At 41.9% G+C, this 19,241-nt stretch overlaps 1 protein-coding gene across 4 annotated transcripts in view; it reads right to left on the bottom strand.

Moving 5' to 3' along the window:
• LOC106573897 (3',5'-cyclic-AMP phosphodiesterase 4C) overlaps positions 1-19,241 on the bottom strand; it is a 153,633-nt gene that overhangs the window by 41,559 nt on the left and 92,833 nt on the right. The window contains exon 1 of one of the 4 annotated variants that reach the window (XM_014149341.3): positions 11,201-12,342. The exons of the other annotated variants lie outside the window; for them this stretch is intronic. Coding sequence (XP_014004816.3) covers positions 11,201-11,331 — 131 coding nt within the window. The 5' untranslated portion in view covers positions 11,332-12,342. Of the gene's footprint in view, positions 1-11,200; positions 12,343-19,241 lie in introns of those variants that run through there. 4 annotated transcript variants of the gene reach the window in all.

The following is a 19,241-nucleotide window of genomic DNA, read 5'->3' on the forward strand; positions in this document are numbered from 1 at the left end:
GAATGTCAACAGTGAAGAGGCGACTCAGGGATGCTGGCCTTCTAGGCAGAGTTGCAAAGAAAAAGCCTTCTCAGACTGGCCAATAAAAAGAAAAGATTAAGATGGGCAAAATAACACAGACACTGGACAAAGGAACTCTGCCTAGAAGGCCAGCATCCTGGAGTCGCCTCTTCACTGTTGACATTGAGACTGGTGTTTTGCAGGTACTATTTAATAAAGCTGCCAGTTGAGGACTTGTGAGGCGCCTGTTTCTCAAACTAGACACTCTAATGTACTTGTCATCTTGCTCAGTTGTGCACCGGGGCCTCCCACTCCTCTTTCTATTCTGGTTAGAGCCAGTTTGCGCTGTTCTGTGAAGGGAGTAGTATACAGCGTTGTACAAGATCTTCAGTTTCTTGGCAATTCATGGAATAGCCTTCATTTCTCAGAACAAGAATAGACTGAGTTTCTGAAGAAAGTTCTTTGTTTCTGGCCATTTTCAGCCTGTAATCGAACCCACAAAGTTGTCTAAAGAAGACCACTTTTATTGCTTCTTTAAATCAGGACAACAGTTTTCAGCTGTGCTAACATAATTGCAAAAGGGGTTTCTAATGATCAATTAGCCTTTTAAAATGATAAACTTGGATTAGCTAACATAACATGCCATTGGAACACAGGAGTGATGGCTGCTGATAATGGGCCTCTGTACACCTACAGTGGGGGGAAAAGTATTTGATTCCCTGCTGATTTTGTACGTTTGCCCACTTACAAAGAAATGATCAGTCTATAATTTTAATGGTAGGTTTATTTGAACAGTGAGAGACAGAATAACAACAAAAAAACGCATGTCAAAAATGTTATAAAATAATTTGCATTTTAATGAGGGAAATAAGTATTTGACCCCTCTGCAAAACATGACTTAGTACTTGGTGGCAAAACCCTTGTTGGCAATCACAGAGGTCAGACGTAGACGTTTCTTGTAGTTGGCCACCAGGTTTGCACACATCTCAGGAGGGATTTTGTCCCACTCCTCTTTGCAGATCTTCTCCAAGTCATTAAGGTTTCGAGGCTGACGTTTGGCAACTCGAACCTTCAGCTCCCTCCACAGATTTTCTATGGGATTAAGGTCTGGAGACTGGCTAGGCCACTCCAGGACCTTAATGTGCTTCTTCTTGAGCCACTCCTTTGTTGCCTTGACCGTGTGTTTTGGGTCATTGTCATGCTAGAATACCCATCCACGACCCATTTTCAATGCCCTGGCTGAGGGAAGGAGGTTCTCACCCAAGATTTGACGGTACATGGCCCCGTCCATCGTCACTTTGATGCGGTGAAGTTGTTCTGTCGCCTTAGCAGAAAAACACCCCCAAAGCATAATGTTTCCACCTCCATGTTTGACGGTGGGGATGGTATTCTTGGGGTCATAGGCAGCATTCCTCCTCCTCCAAACACGGCGAGTTGAGTTGATGCCAAAGAGCTCCATTTTGGTCTCATCTGACCACAACACTTTCACCCAGTTGTCCTCTGAACCATTCAGATGTTCATTGGCAAACTTCAGACAGGCATGTATATGTGCTTTCTTGAGGAGGGAGACCTTGCGGGCGCTGCAGGATTTCAGTCCTTCACGGCGTAGTGTGTTACCAATTGTTTTCTTGGTGACAATGGTCCCAGCTGCCTTGAGATCATTGACAAGATCCTCCCGTGTAGTTCTGGGCTGATTCCTCACCGTTCTCATGATCATTGCAACCCCACGAGATGAGAACTTGCATGGAGCCCCAGGCCGAGGGATATTGACAGTTCTTTTGTGTTTCTTCCATTTGCGAATAATCGCAACAAATCTTCTCACCAAGCTGCCTGGCGATGGTCTTGTAGCCCATTCCAGCCTTGTGTAGGTCTACAATCTTGTCCCTGACATCCTTGGAGAGCTCTTTGGTCTTGGCCATGGTGGATAGTTTGGAATCGGATTGATTGATTGCTTCTGTGGACAGGTGTCTTTTTTACAGGTAACAAGCTGCGGTTAGGAGCATTCCCTTTAAGAGTGTCCTAATCTCAGCTCGTTACCTGTATAAAAGACACCTGGGAGCCAGAAATCTTTCTGATTGAGAGGGGGTCAAATACTTATTTCCCTCATTAAAATGCAAATCAATTTATTTGACATGCGTTTTTCTGGATATATTTGTTGTTATTCTGTCTCTCACTGTTCAAATAAACCTATCATTAAAATTATAGACTGATCCTTTCTTTATCAGTGGGCAAACATACAAAATCAGCAGGGGATCAAATACTTTTCCCCCCCACTGTATGTAGATATTACATTACATTTATTTATTTATTATTTTTTTTTTTTAATCAGCCGTTTCCAGCTACAATAGTCATTTACAACATTAACAATGTCTACACTGTATTTCTAATCAATTTGATGTTATTTTAAAATGGACCAAAAATTTGCTTTTCTTTCAAAAACAATTTGGAAAGTATTCAGGCCCCTTGACTTTTTCCACATTTTGATATGTTACAGCCTTATTATAAAATGTATTAAATTGCTTTTTTTCCCCTCATAAAGCTATATACCCCATAAGCACAAAGCAAAAACAGGTTCAGACAATTTTGCTAATAAAAAAAGGGGGTCTGAATACTGTGTGTATGTATATATATAGTTTTCAAAACAATATGCACATAATTAATTATATATATATATATATATATATATATATATATATATATATATATATATATATATATATATATATAATTTAATTATGTGCATATTGTTTTGTATTGTATTATTACTGCACTGTTTGAGCTAAAAACATAAGCATTTTGCTGCACCTGTGATAACATCTGTAAATCTGTGTACGGGACCAATAAACTTGGATTTGATTTGATGCGCCACCAAAAACAAGAAACAAGAATGTCTTTGAAACTGCAGATCTAAACACAGCTTACGTATGACGACAAAGCATCAGAGCTAACAGACTATTCCTTGGAGGTCCCACGTACCAGTCTAGAGTAAAGTATTGCAACACTTACCATCAAACCTGGGTCAAACACAATGTCAAACACTCAATGTATTCACTTCATTTAGGTTGAGGTTTGCACTTTGAGACTCTTTGTTTGGTTCCATTGTACCATAGCTGGCTTTATACGGTTAGATGTAGATCAAGAAAACATATTATTCTTCATCCAGTAAGTTCCTTTTCAAAATAGCTGACCAACATCAGTGTACTATAATTACCTTTGGTTTGAAAGCAATGGGATATGATGTAGATTTCACAGCTTGTTAAAGATAAGGAGATTGCTTGAGTGCATAGATACATAGATACCCCAGCTAATCCAGTTGTGCCATTTTCTTTTGTCTATTCGATTCAGTCCAATTCAACCCTACTGTATGAATAGATATGGTCCAGCCTTCTAGTCCTTACAGGCTTTCTTCAGGCTGCCAAGATAATAGGTGATCTTAGTTATCTCAGGGTTGTGACAAAACATTGAGAACTTTTCAACACAAATGCCATGGTTAACGTTTGCTGTCCTTTGTAAATTAGCCTACATAGAACTCTTTACACTGTATGCTCTTGTACCAAGTCTAGCCAAAGTTGTTTTAGATAGAAATTGTCAGTAGCCTCTGTCATTTGGGCTAGCTTCTGGTGCATTATCTATGTCATTCTGGATACTGGTATTGGTTCCAAACATGTTATACAAAGTTATTTATCGAACAAAATTAAATCCCACAACATAAAACATTCACTGTGTATCAATTCTTACAGGGTGACCAAAAGGGGAAAATGTTTTGTGTTCAACAACATATGATACAGCCGTTGGTATATGTTTTCTAAATATAGCCCTTGAGGAGAAGTCATTGCACAAGAAGAAACATGGAGTCAACAGAGCCAAGTCTGTTGATTATTTCTCTCTGAGCCCTGGCCTAATGGTGGGGAGCAACTCTCCAAACACCACAGCTTGACTCGCTGTCAACAGGGTTAAGAGAGACACACATTTACTGGACATAATACAGAGAGCTTACCACATGTAGTTCTGAAGTTCATGAGATATACATGTTTTTGTGTGTGTGTGTGTGTGTGTGTGTGTGTGTATGACACATGCATATGCATGCACGGTGCACACAAACAAATATCGCTGATACCAGAGCAATATTACTTCGGGACTTTTTAACTGGCTTGACCAAATGGATTAAGAATAATATGTGAAGCAAATATAAATCTTATAACCATTGTAATCCAGATAAGCAGTTTAAAATAATATGTGAGCCTTTGACATTTAGCTGCTTAAAAACATTGCATGTTTAGCCCGTAAATTGGTTAGGGCACAGCTGAACCAAAAATGTATGTACCACTTGAACCAATAAGATAATAAAACCCATATTATAACACAATCATAAATAAACTTCTTTAAGACATCAGTAGTAGGTTCACTTTTGGAAAGATCTCCAAAGCAAAGCTAAAAGATAGGTCTAATTTGCTTTTGTCCACTGTCAACTGACTATTTTGTTCCATGTTCTGGCTGAACAGTTATGGGAAAACTAAGCCTCTGCTCTGTACCAGCAAACAAGAATCAGAGGTCAAAAACGTCATCTATGAAAACAGCTTAAAAAATAAACAGGATGTTTACATGAAGAGTGCCAGTGTAGGGGGAACAGACGACTGGGAGAGGCAGATAAGCTAGTGTGGTGGAGCCAGTAGTGGGCCCTGTTCAGGCATGTCAATAGAGACGGCTACAATCCAACGGCTGTATACTTCAATCATCTTACACTGGCTAACGGTCTAGTATGGAACCTGCCTCTCGTGGCCTTACTTTCACCCCCTCCAAATAATTCCCCTGAAAAAGGGCCTGTGACAGTGAAAGGTAACAAGTACAGGCTCTTTAAAGAAGTGCATTTTAACTAACCAGAAAGAGGGTGTACATGATTTTCATGCTATTCCGAGAATGATCATTCCATCTGAGGAATGATCATGAAAGCGGAATAGCATGAAAATCATGTACACCCTCTTTCTGGTTAGTTAAAATGCACTTCTTTAAAGAGCCTGTACTTGTTACCTTTCACTGTCACAGGCCCTTTTTCAGGGGAATTATGATCACCGATCAGTAGCACCCATCTTCTTTTGTTTGCTGTAACGCTCTTACACAAACATTACACACTGGCACATGGCCAAGCTGCAACTCGTGACTACTTACTACGATACCATCAGCTCTGCCACGACCTAGGGAGGAGACAAAAAGCCATAAAACTGAATGAAGTGTCATGAAAAAAGTGGTATTCCAGAACATGCGTTTTCCCAACAGAAAAGGGAAAATCACACTGCTGCTACAGTACCTCACAGTCCAACCAATGTCCATCAAATCAAGAAGAAACAGGACCTACGAGAGATAGTCAGCCATTCTTGGAGGAGAAGGGAACTTTCGTTTTTTTTACCACCAAAGCTCTCTTTTTGGTTGTAATAAACTGGGTGGTTCTTATAAACTGGGTGGTTTGAGCCCTGAATGCTGATTGGCTGACAGATGTGGTATTTCAGACCGTATACCACGGGGATGACAAAACATTTATTTTTACAGCTCTAAGTTTATAATAGCAATCAGGCACCTCAGGGGTTTGTGATATATGGCCAATATACAGCGTTGCGTCGTGCATAAGAACACCCTTCAGCTGTTGTATATTGGCTTTATACCACACCCCTCTGGCCTTATTGCTTAATTATAGAAGGATCCAGACACTTTTTTTGTGATTTCACTAGATTTTGAGAAACATACCCACAACCAGCGATTAATTTCCTCATCCTCGTTGTGTAGTATGGGGGCTCTGAAAAAACATGAACAAAGGTTCCAAAAACACCCAAATATGTCCTTTCAGAAATGGAAAACTCTCAGTATAATGATGCAGGTCTTCAGATGTTGTACACATGAAATTGTGTCATTCCAAACTTTATCCGCAACATTATATTCCATTTTGTTGCGACTCAAGTGGTAACTCTACGTCCAGTCTACAGGTAACTGCCAAAATAAAGGAACACTTGACTAAAAGTGGGACACAAAGTATATTGAAAGCAGGTGCTTCCACCCAGGAAGTTCGAGACACTTGTAGAATCTACACTAAGGTGCATTGAAGCTGTTCTGGTGGCTCGTGGTGGCCCAGCCCCCTATTAAGACAATTTATGTTGGTGTTTCCCTTTTATGGTAGTTACCTGTAACAGCATGCTAGACAGAGAATGGAACAGCTGGATAGGGGAAACTGCTCAAATTGCACAAAATGGAATTTAACATTGGAGATAAAGTTTGGAATGACACAATTTAATGTGTACAACATCTAAAGACCTGCATAAGTTTGCATTTGTAAAAAATGAAAACAATAAATCAGAGCCCCTGCACCGTACAACAAGGATGAGGAAATGAATCAATGGTTGCGATAAGTTTCTCAAAAACAAGTGAAATTGCAAAAAAAGTGTCTGGACCATTCTATAACGTGCCATTTACAACAACAATAGAGATTTGGTTGTAAAAAGTCAAACTTCTCTTTTAACCAATTATATGTGGATTTTGATGTGTGCTTGGGGTTATTGGCTTGCTGGAAGATCCACTTCTGGCCAAGTTTCAGCTTCCTGCAACTAGATTTTTGGCTAAAATATCTTGGTACTGGGTAAAATGTATGATGTCGTTGACCGTTCTCTTTTAGACGCCAAACCCACCACTGGTGTGCATGGCCAAAGAGATGTATTTTCATGACCAAAGCACCGGTTCCAATCCAAGTGCCAATGCCGTTTAGCAAACTCCAGGCATTTACATTTGTTGGATGACATGAAAATAAGCTCTTTGGCCAGGCACACCAGTGGTGGGTTTGGCGTCCAAATTTATTAAATTGTTGCCAGTAATACAGTTAGTCATTACCCCTCTTGATAACACGAAAACACTCTAACCAGCTCCGGTGGGGCGAGTTAACTGTTCAGAGCGAAATGTTTTTTCATTTGTGTCTGAAAATAGCTAGCAAGCTAGCCAACGTTAGCCAGTTAGCTTGGGTGCTTGACTGTCATTGTGAGGTCAAAACACTCAGATCAACCCTACTCGTCGACCAGAATGTCCAGTGTGCACTCTCCGAGAGCGAAAGAAACGGTTTGAATTTCAAAACGAAGAACCTGACAACGCTCTGAAATGCCCAGAGAGCGAACAAGCCAGAGTTACACTCAGATACAACAAACACACTTCGGAGTAGTACGAGTTGACGATGTAATAAGACTATAAAACTTTAAGGTTTATTCTATTCAATACCTTTTCCAAGTTGAAATAGGATATTCCAATATTCTGATTTGACTGGTGTTGATGGGAATTGGTTTCAGCTATAGGAACAGAACTTTGGTGACTAACATCAGTAGGTCGGACTCATCCTATTCATTATGCTGGGTACGGGACGTTGGGAACTGATTAGCACTAACATGGAAACTCTTAATTTAATGACACACCATGCAACCATGAATGGTTAAGGGCTGATACATGGATTAGAGCACTCAGGTCATAAACTAATGCAGCCCTGTCAGAAACCTACAGCCCTTTTCCCATCAGTTACATTGATGAGTAGACCCCCTTAACCCTGTACTCAGAATAGACACACACACACTCAGTCTTGCTCACCCCCACACACACACACACTCCTTGTGTCCTGACAGCTGAGTGATTAGGGCCCCAGTGGGCCAGGTCTTTTTTTGGCCCTTGACATCGACCCCTGAATCGAACCCACGTATACCATCCATTGAACGACCACAATTAGGTAGTCAGGGCTCGCCGTGGAACAAACAAGCTCAGTGGAGCAGGGGTGCTACTCTCCTCTAACAAGGCTCAAATGGCTTTAATAGGTGCCTTTCAATTAATAAGTGATGGAGCCCTGGTGTGAGGCAGGTTCCTCCACTTCCTCCTCACATCAAGACTTTACAGCCAATAAGAGGAGGACTGAGGCCTGATGACGTCCTCGTCACATGTGCCTGGTGTCTCTTAGGAAGGAAACATAAAAGTGTCTGTCCCTTTTCTGTGACGATGTTTGTTTGATGAGACTGATAAAGGCTACATGTTTCGATATCTTGGTGACAGTGATGAGGGTTTGGGGATGATGGGTAGAGAGAGATGACTGGGCTGCAGTAGCTAGTGTGTTGTATTCTCATATGCACACACACACAAACTTTCTCACATTCGCACTGTCATCGACCACAGAGGCAGAGGTGCCTAAGCACGGCTGTGTGTTGACGTCACCAGTGGTTTCCGAGTCGTTGCAGATCAACTAGCACAGAGTGGCTTAATAGACACCAGATAAGACCACTTCACAGGCTTTAACTCAATCAGCATGGGGCTTTGTTTGCTACCCAATTAACACAGTTTTTGTTATTTTATGCAAAAAGGAACTGGGGGCCCCTATTCTATCAAAACCAGGGAGCAGGTTGCTGGGATGAGTCACAACAGAATAATGATTTTAGAGGAGAACAAAAGAAAACTCAATATCTTATTAGAATTAGAAATGATATATAAAACGAACGTATTAGTTTGAACTGAGTAGAGTCCTCAGTCAAGAAGATAAAGGGTATGGCATTGAAATAATGAATCCAAGTCTTTAATATACAGTCTCTCCAAAACTAATTTAAACAAGTTTTTACCTTCCGGTCTATGCCTTCTTTATTTGGGGGTTGTTCAAAATGTCTGTCCATATAGCATATTCTGCCTATACTTTAAAAAAAACCTCTAACAGACGTAACACAACCAACAAGAAATACAAGATCAAACTGCCCTTTGAAATTCTAAGGGGGCAGGGCTTTGTGCAACATCTTCAAATATGGTGAATTTGGTTTGGGCCCAGGAGCAAATTGGGCAAGCTACTGTAGAACCACACAGGGTCATAGGTCAAAGTCATATTATTGTCTGTCTGATAGCTTTCTAGGAGAGGCGGTTTCACCGGGTCACATATACTCTCTGTGACTCAGACTGCCGTTGGAATAAGCTGCTGCACGTACATGGGACATTTCACAAGAGCCTAGTCACAAACGCACGTGGACTTGTGACTGACAACACCTCACTTCTAATTTCAGTTACCTATGCCAGCCTGCTAATAATATCCAGACTTGTTTATGCTTATCATATCCTATGGTTTTCAGTCCATCATTTGGTCATCCACATCATTGAGGTCTAGCAGGAAGCAGCACATTATGAAAAGGTAGTCAAATGGTTTTCATCTGAATCACATGTGAGCTCTGAGCTGCCTGGTCATTATGGGATGCATCTAATATCACCACACATTACTCATCACACCGGGTTAAATCTACTAAAGAACTCGGTATTGTTCATAGTCTAACCAAAACGTAATCAAACAGTCATGCAATATTCTTATACTTTATAGCACTATCAGTAATAAAACAAGTATTATTAAATACTTGTATTATACTAATGTATGAGATAACTAATATGATTAAGAGATTGTCTGAAAAAAAAGATGGAGAAGGTCCAGGGTGGAGCTAGACACGTGACAAGACGACAAAAGACAAGACAAGACAAAATGAAACGAGACGAGGGATGCTTGAAAGAGACTGAACCCAACAAGAGGAAAGGGGGCGGTCCTCTCACACTGACTGACATTCTCGCCACCAGACAAAAAACCTCAAGAGCTGCATTTCCTGTTAGTGTATATCCACAGTATTAACTCTAAATCACCTGCTCCTACTCATGACTTAATTGTGTTAAGCCCAAAGCATTAATATGTAAAGCACAGTACTGATGAGAGGCTCGTTAGGAGATTCGAAAGATTATACAGTACCATAAATTCCAGACTATAAGCCGCAACTTTTTTCCCAGCTTTGAACCTCGCGGCTTAAACAATGACGCGGCTAATATATGGATTTTTCCCGCTTTCAAATTTTTTTTTCTCCAAAAAAACACATTCTGTGACGTGCTCAGTTTTTTGGCGGCATGAAGCTTTCATTAGACCAATGAAATTGCCAAACGGGTAAAGGTCAAACAACTTTTCTGTTTACTGTTTAGATTAAATCGAGCGCTCTCAAACTTCCCATCATTCTGATTACGGTAGTCATTTTGTCACCCTCATCATGGCAAAGACACAGAGAATTGCATATGATGCAGCTTTCAAGTTGAAGGCGATTGATCTGGCTGTTGGAAAAGGAAATAGAGCTGCTGCACGGGAGCTTGGTCTTAATGAGTCGATGATAAGACGTTGGAAACAGCAGCGTTAGGAATTGACTCAGTGCAAAAAAGACAACGAAAGCTTACTGCTAATTTTAAATTTTTTGTTACAAGCCGTGTTTCGTTAAAGCCTATTTATTTTTGTTACAAGCCGTGTTTCGTTAAAGCCTGTGTAAAGTTAATTTGTTTCAATGTACCGGTAGGCACCTGCTGCTTATAGACATGTGTGGCTTATTTATGTTCAAAATATATATATTTTTTTTAATTCAGTGGGTGCGGCTTATATTCAGGTGCGCTTAATAGTCCGGAAATTACGGTACTGTAGTTTTCGTGTGAACTGTATTAGGCACATACTATATGTTCAATTCATCAGGCCACCACCCCTGGCCTATCAATATGTCTGACTCAACGTTCATTAGACGTTGCCTTTGAAGAGTTTTCAACACTTGGGGCTGACATTACTTTGTTCCCACGGTGCAGGTGTTTGTCGTCATGCATTTTTAAATGCCAGATACAGAATTAGCCACATTTCTTTTTGCTTCTTTAACTGGAGCACTGAGACTAATGTGGACTCAAGTCCCTGGGTCCAAACTATATAGCTAACATAATGGTCCCTTTCACGTATTGCCATCTGTTGAGTGTGGTGTGGTGTGCGCCGAGTGTGTTGATGTGTCAATGCCAGAAGACCCCAGACTTCACCTGTGCTGAGAAGCCATGTGTTCTTCAATAAAATAAACCTTCTGGCTACATCATTCTAGCCTGACAGTCATAGTCTAGTCACAGTCATGGCTATAGCAACAGCTTCATCACTGACAAACAACCAACCACCAAACCACATCAGAAACTTAAAATAAGTTTCCCACCACTTCTAAGACCCAGCACAGCTCGTGGTAACAAGGGTGACACAAAACCAGTACAAAGACAGGAAGAAGGAGCAGTGTTAAATTGAAACTGGCCTCAAACATAAGCAGAAATGTGTGTATGGGTGCTGACAATGACACATGCAACATCTGGGAGAAATAGGCGAGAGGGAAAAATGGTGCATTACCGCCTGCGCTTCTGCACAATGTCAATGGGCCGGTTGACTGCGCACGGGGATCCACAGATATTCCCGTTCCGCACTTTGAACGACCGGTCCGAGGAGGGGGCCAGGAATACACAGTTTGTTGGCAAACTCATATTTCTTCCCCCTTTTTATCTCTGCTCTTTCTACTTCTGCTTTTCTTTGTTTCCTTCCTCTTTTGACAGCTGTGGTTCTCTTGCCACTCTCCTTTCTCGCGACCCTGTTGCTTTCTTCACGCCGCACCTGGTTCCCATTGCCGCTCAAATGAATGATATGTCAAACAGAGAGGACCGAAGACGCCGCAACAACAAGAAAAGCCAAAACGGCAAGAGAATCTCAGCGAGAATCTGGGAGAAAGGCTTTGAGGAAAATCCTCCTTGGTATTTCCCGCCAACATTCCTCCTGTCAAAAACATTGAAAAATCCTCCTCTTGAAAAGCTGCTGTGTTTTTTCAAAAAGTCAACATTTTTCTACCGGGGGACATCCTCATACGTGGTTGTGGGAGGGGAAAAAATGACATTTTCTTGGATGAGTTTGTCACCCAGTGCATGTTCAACAGTTGGCTCAGTTGGTAGAGCATGGCGTTTGCAACGCCAGAGTTGTGGGTTCGATTCCCACGTGGGACCAGCTTGAAAAATGTATGTACTCACTCTGGATAATAAAGTCTGCTACATGACTAAATGTAGAAGCATCAGTTAAGCTCTCTGTGTGATTAGAACTTAAACCTCCAAGATGGAATTCCTTTTCTATCAGGATGCAGGTGAAAATGAAACATGCAGATTAACTAGCTTGATTTTGTCCTTTCCATTCCTGTGTCTGGCTCTCACTGTCTATTTTAACAATCTCTGTAGGAAGGCTTGATCAAAGTTCTCACACTCTCCCCCCCCTGCATTCTTTATACCTCCGTGTCCATGTATTCCTCTCCTCCGCGTTTTCTAAACCCCGTCTTCCACCACCAAGTCCCAACTCCCTCTGACAGCTGTAGCCATCGCAATACGCATGGACCCTCTCGAAAACCCAATAGGTGCGTTTGTGTGCAGGTCTTGCTATATAATGTGTCTTGTGTGCCTGTGTGAGTGATCCTTTCCTGAGCATGTGTGTGTTTGTGTGTGGACCAGTTGAACTGTGAGGTCAGAGAAAACAGGGGCGGTCTCAGAGGCAGCATGGCTCCTGCCCTTTCAGAGAGTCTCCAAGTTTAACTCTTTAAACGCTCTCTGCATTTTAAGAGTTAAACTTGACAATGCTTAGGACCCCCCCCCCCCGAAAAAAAATGCAAGAAAGAAAAAGAGAGTGTGACAGTAACACATTGTAGCGCGTCACGATAAAACTGAGAACAGCTTCTACTAAGAAAAGCCTAAATTGAAGACAATGATTGTTTGAGATTAGTATTATGGGGTGTGGTACTCCTTGGCTGGAGCTGACACCCATATATCAGCCCTCACAGGGTAAGATCGCCCACTCCTGTTTTAGCATGTTTGCTAGGTGACAGCTCACATAGCAACATGTCTTGATTCGAGACTAGCCAATCTCCAAAAGTCTTCTGCCCAGAGCCAAAGCCCAGATCAATAAGGTCTGAGGAAGCCGTGGACTGAAATGGCCCATGAGCTCACAGAGCGTCCCTGATGAAATCAGGGGTAAATATTTGTCCACTGAGGAAGATGGCACAGAGCCCGGGTCGACGTGTTGGCAGACATGTGGGAGGGGAAGGGTAAAGGGGAGCCTTTTGAACATCAAGGACGTTACCCACAGAGAGGTAGGTGAGGAGGAGGACCACGAGGCCATAAGGGGGGAGAAGGGGATTGGTGGGGGTGTTACAACATTTCCTGTACCCCGTATTGGCATGTAGCTGTACCATTCATGGGCCCCACACACGCCTCAAAACACAAGGGTTTTTACAATGAGAGGATGCATGCTGTCAAAGAAAGAAAGAAAAATACTTCCTGAGAGCACTCACATAACCCAATGTGAAAACGGTTACAAAAATAAAAATACATACTTTGGAGTATAGTCGTTACTTTCTCCCCTTCAGTCACTGCAGCAGGGTTATGTTCTTTAAACATCAAACAGACACTAGCTGGTCATGTCCACGCTCATTTTCAGTGCCTAATGAAAAAAAACACAGGTAAATGACCTCTAAACCCTCTCTGGGAACTTCCAATGCAAAATGTTCTCTATCGTTTTCCGTATAGTGCCTAATGAACACAACCCAGGTAAATGACCTCTGACCCTCTCTGGGAACGAGGATATCATGAATCTGTCACACACACCAATGACAGGCATACTGCGATTAAAATATACTGAACAAAAATATAAACACAACATGTAAAGGGTTGGTCCCATGTTTCATGAGTTGAATAAAAGACCCCAGAAATGTTCCATATGCACAAAAAGCTTATTTCTCTCAAAATGTTGTGCAAGAATTTGTTTACATCCCTTTTGGTGAGCATTTCTCCTTTTCCATGATAATCCATCTATCTGACAGGCGTGGCACATCAAGAAGCTGATTAAACAGCATGACCATTACACAGGTGCACCTTGTGCTAGGGACAATAAAAGGTCACTTTAAAACATGCAGTTTTTTCACACAACACAATGCCACAGATGTTTTGAGGGAGCGTGCAGTTGGCATGCTCTCTGCAGGAATGTCCACCAGAGCTGTTGCCAGAGAATTTAATGTTAACTTCTCTACCATCAGCCGGCTCCATCAGCCGTCTTAGGGAATTTGGCAGTACGTCTAAACTGTGGGTTTGCACAATCGAAGAATTTAGGCACAAATTGTCAGAAAGCGTATCAGGGAAGCTCATCTGTGTGCTCGTCATCCTTACCAGAGTCTTGACCTGACTGCAGTTCAGCCGTCACAACCGACTTCAGTGGGCAAATGCTCATTTTCGATGGCCACTGGCTCGCTGGAGAAATGTGCTCTTCATAGATTAATACCGGTTTCAACTGTACCTGGCAGATGGCAGACAGTGTGTATGGCGTCGTTTGGGCGAGCTACGGACAACGAACATCTGCATTTTATCGATGGCAATTTCAATGCACAGAGATACCGTGACGAGATCCTGAGGCCCATCGTTGTGCCATTCATCTGCCGCCATCACCTCATGTTTCAGCACAATTTCTGGAAGCTGAAAATGTTCCAGTTCTTCCATGGCCTGCATCTCACCACACATTTCACCTATTGAGCAAGTTTGGGATGTTTATATTTTTGTTCAGTGTAGAATTGCCCTGTCTGCAATCGCACCGGTGATAGCAGCCATCTTGGGAAGACCGGGGGAGAACGTTACAATAAAAAAAAACAAGTGCAGAGCGGAGTATCTCCCCCCCAAAAAGTTTCAAAGCTAATACCATAAAGCCCTACAGGGTTCAACTCAACAATCAAATCTGGACAGGGTTAATTCAATCCAATCACCTCTGGATTGACTGAATTGAAATGGAATTGGTCCCAACACTGAAGTCCTGACAGCACTGAGGGTAATAATATTCCAGTTAGGAGGACTATTAAAAGCATCTTAATGATCTGGACAATCTATGACAGACAAGGGCATACATACTGTACATCGGACCCTCGGATCATTGAGCAACGTGCCTGACAAACGTGCTGGGTCATGAAAAAGACGGCGGGCTGGGTGGCTTAGGCACTAAGAATGTGCCTCAGTACCATGCTGCATTCCCCTTCCCTGTCAGCAACCATATCCTGAGCAGAGTGTTCCCCGCAGCACTGTCCCCCTCTGGGGCATGGCTGGAGTGTCAAGTTTTAAATGTTTTATGACAAAGACAAATGATTAAAGGCTTATCATTTGCACTTATCTTCTTCCACTGATGGTGAACACAGGTCTCTTTGGTACTGCATCACTGACTTTCTAACACCCTCACGTGGAGATCAATTCATAATTCTAACATTGCACCTAAATAGGAAATGTGCAAACTATTTACATTATGTTGTAAGAAAAGCATATTATCATTCTCAGAAATGTGGTTCATTTTAGAGAGTAAAGATAAAGTTAATCCACTGTTTGTTAGTTCCCCAAACGTAAGAAACTGTAAATGTTTCCAAAACCATTTCTGTTGAGTAGCCGACAGCAGAAGTTTTAAAACCATACATGTAGTCTAAAAACTGAATGACTCTTTCCATACACAAGTATATGTTACAGATCTATAGCAGAGTTGCAAATGTAAACACTCAGTTGAATTGATGGTATTCCCCTGAGATTCTGCCTTTCAAAACATATCACATTTCTAAACTTCTCAAAACCTCCTTGGAATTGACTGAACAAATTTGTTCATGTGAAACATGAACCAAGAGGCTTTATCCAGTAGATGTCACTTCATACTGCGATACTAAACCGAAACAATATTCAATCCACACCAACCATCTCATAACCTCCTCCTGACACACTATTCGTTCCCCTTCTGAAACATGAAAACTAAAGATGAATATAATATACAAAATAATAAGAGCAATATGTAAGAGTCACTCTTTTGCCAGATATCAAGCCCAGTCCTTTAATTGGAAGGCCTTGAGATGTGGTTACATTAAGGATGTATGACCAGCTACTACAAGGGACAGATACAGCACGCAGCAGAACACAAATTAGTCCTAAATGACTGAATCTCCTACAGCCGGGCATGAAGGAATCAATAGGATTTTGGGAGGAGGGTGATGGGTGATGGGGAAGGGCAGTCATGCTGAATACATGGAGCTGGAGTAGTGACGCACATGAGCCACTGTTGCAGCCGCCCTGGCGGGGTCTGGGAACTATTCCAGGCTCGGGGGCTTTATTTTAGGGGGACAGACCAGGGCTGTCATTGTTGCCATGCTTATCATTCCAGTTCTTTGGGCTGCTTGGGTCTTATTCAGGAGGCACCAAAAGGAACTCGTCCAATAAGAATACAGAGTTTTAATCTGGCGTTTCAAAGGTGTTTTGCTACATTATACTAGGGCCGGGACGATACCAGTATCGCGATACTCATTAGTATTGTGGCAAGGAAACAAAACACAAAGCGAATTTAACTTCTTTAGAAGAACAGCCATATTGTTGCAAACAAACATCATTTTGTTATAATCCAGAGTCACATTTATTTATTTTCCGAGCTATAGCACAGAATATTTTACATACAGTAAGTTGAATTTGGTCTGCTTCGTGATTTCATTTTTGCCAAGGAAAAGATATTGCGATAATGTTTTCGTCACAGCCCTACATTCTCTCTCTTTGTGGCAAACTACATTTGAAGCGGCTGTTAGAAACGTGCATGGCTGATTGAGAGATGACAATTCTCTGGTCTAACGTAATCTCAGTCTGGAGACTCGAGTGCCCAGTAACTTCTGACTGACTTGCTTTGTGTATCTCTCAGTGTGGCAGAAGTCAGCAGAGGACAGAAGCATAAAGAGGACAGAAGCATAAAGAGGACAGAAGCATAAAGAGGACAGAAGCATAAAGAGGACATGTGTGGCCAGATTTTCACTATAGAGACACAGTATTAACAAAGCAAGATGTTGAAACTCAAAAATGCAAACAAATGTTACATTTTAGTCATTTAGCAGACGCTCTCATCCAGAGTGAACTACAATAGTGAGTGGATATATTTTCTTACTGGTTCCCTGTGAGAATCGAACCCACATCTCTGGCATTGCAAGCACCGTGCTCTACCAACTGAGCCACACAAACCCAAACCCAGAATACTGCCCATCTGAACTCGAGGGCTGACCTAGCTAGTCAGGCCTCTGGTGGTGGTGGGATCTCTGATCAGTGGGTGAGTCACTGGTGACCCCGGCCAACTGTTAACCTGGAGAAGCTAATACCACATTGTGCCACCCATCCAGCGGTGCCTCACTCCTAATAGGAGACGGCTGGGTGAAAGCACACACAGTATACGAATATAAACCAGTGTGGAGGGTGGCTCCATAGGACTATCATGTGGCTATTCACACACTCACTCAGACACCCACTCGGACCCACACACAAATCACACACCCACACAGTGTTCCACTAGAGTGACTCCCTCCACCCCGTCCCAGTTGTGACATCAGCAGACAGGGGAGGTGTTATCGATCCTATTCTCCTTTCCCACAGGCTGTTACAGCACAGTGTACAGAGCAGGCAGAGTACACCCGTACTTACACACACACACGCGTACGCGCACACACACACACACACACACACACGAGTACGCGCACACACAGACGTACGCGCACACAAGTACACGTGCACACACACACACACACAAGCAAACTTTTACCCAGACAGGTATTTTTTTTAAAACATGACATACACCGTGCATTCACAGACACGCTCACACAGACAGACACATCTGATCTCCAGTCCACACACAGCCCAGCCTGTTCACACTGCAACACTTTTCTGTGTAGTAGTTTCTTAATTGTGTACAAGCAATTTTTGGATCTGTGTTGAAACGTATCTATAGCAGAACAGCAATGATCAAATGCTTGAATACATTTACAGAACTTCTGACCATTTTATTGCCTTAATACCGGACGTGCATATCTTAGACCACCTTTTGCATAACCTTAAATACAAATATTATCAGTGAATAGAAAATTCACTGTTGTTTTTCATCAGAAGAGAAAGTGTACAATTGATTTCACTGTTTCTGACACTCAGTAAAACCTAATGCACCCCAGCAGCGTCATACCATGTACAACATATGGAAAGATCTAGGCAACAGGGACTGTCTAATTCTCATGATTTTTTATAATATTGCAGAGATGCAGAGAATAAAGTTGTGTTACCTCCAAGTCGTCATCTTCAACATTGTTACCTAATACAGCTTTGCTTTGGATTAATATCAGTTGTGTTCCTCCTTTTTATTCACCTTTCCTTATTTATATTGTGGATAGTGTTACTTCACCAATGGAAAGCCTACAAAACAATGACAAATCCTTTGTATTGAATACAGCATGGAATTGGATTGTGATGATACTGATGAATGAACGCAGCCCACTTTTAATATATTTTTTTATAATATTTGGTGTATGAAATTGTTTGGTGCATAAAAGGAGAGTAATTGCCCATAATGCTGCACCTTTGGATAGTACTTCTAATTTTGACAATCATGATTTAGTAACTGCAAAGAAAATATATTGATCTACTGGGATTTTTTAGTTTTGAGAAGGCATTTATGTATTTACAGTTGAAGTCGGAATTTTACATACACTTTAGTCAAATACATTTAAACTCAGGTCTCTGGCTTAGGTCAGTTAGGATCACCACTTTATTTTAAGAATGTGAAATGTGAGAATAATAGTAGAGAGAATGATTTATTTCAGCTTTTATTTCTTTCATCACATTCCCAGTGGGTCAGAAGTTTACATTCACTCAATTAGTATTTGGTAGCATTGCCTTTAAATTGCTTAACTTGGGTTAAACGTTTTAGGTGGCCTTCCACAAGCGTCCCACAATAAGTTGGGTGAATTTTGGCCCATTCCTCCTGACAGAGCTGGTGTAACTGAGTCAGGTGTGTAGGCCTCCATGCTCGCACATGCCTTTTCAGTTCTGCCACAAATGTTCTATAGGATTGAGGTCAGGGCTTTGTGATGGCCACTCCAATGCCTTGACTTTGTTGTCCTTAAGCCATTTTGCCACAACGTTGGAAGTATGCTTGGGGTTATTGTCCATTTGGAAGATCCATTTGCGACCAAGCTTTAACTTCTTGACTGATGTCTTGAGATGTTGCTTCAATATATCCACATAATGTTCCTTCGTCATGATGCCATCTATTTTGTGAAGTGCACCAGTCCCTCCTGCAGCAAAGCACCCCCACAACATGATGCTGCCACCCCCGTGCTTCACGGTTGGGATGGTGTTCTTCGGCTTGCAAGCCTCCCCCTTATTCCTCCAAACATAACGATGGTCATTATGGCCAAACAGTTCTATTTTTGTTTCATCAGACCAGAGGACATTTCTCCAAAAAGTACAATCTTTGTCCCCATGTGCAGTTGCAAACCGTAGACTGGCTTTTTTAATGCCGGTTTTGGAGCAGTGGCTTCTTCCTTGCTGAGCGACCT

This window comes from Salmo salar, chromosome 16 (assembly GCF_965601325.2).
Source record: "Salmo salar chromosome 16, fSalSal1, whole genome shotgun sequence".
NCBI classification, from domain to species: Eukaryota; Metazoa; Chordata; class Actinopteri; order Salmoniformes; family Salmonidae; genus Salmo; species Salmo salar.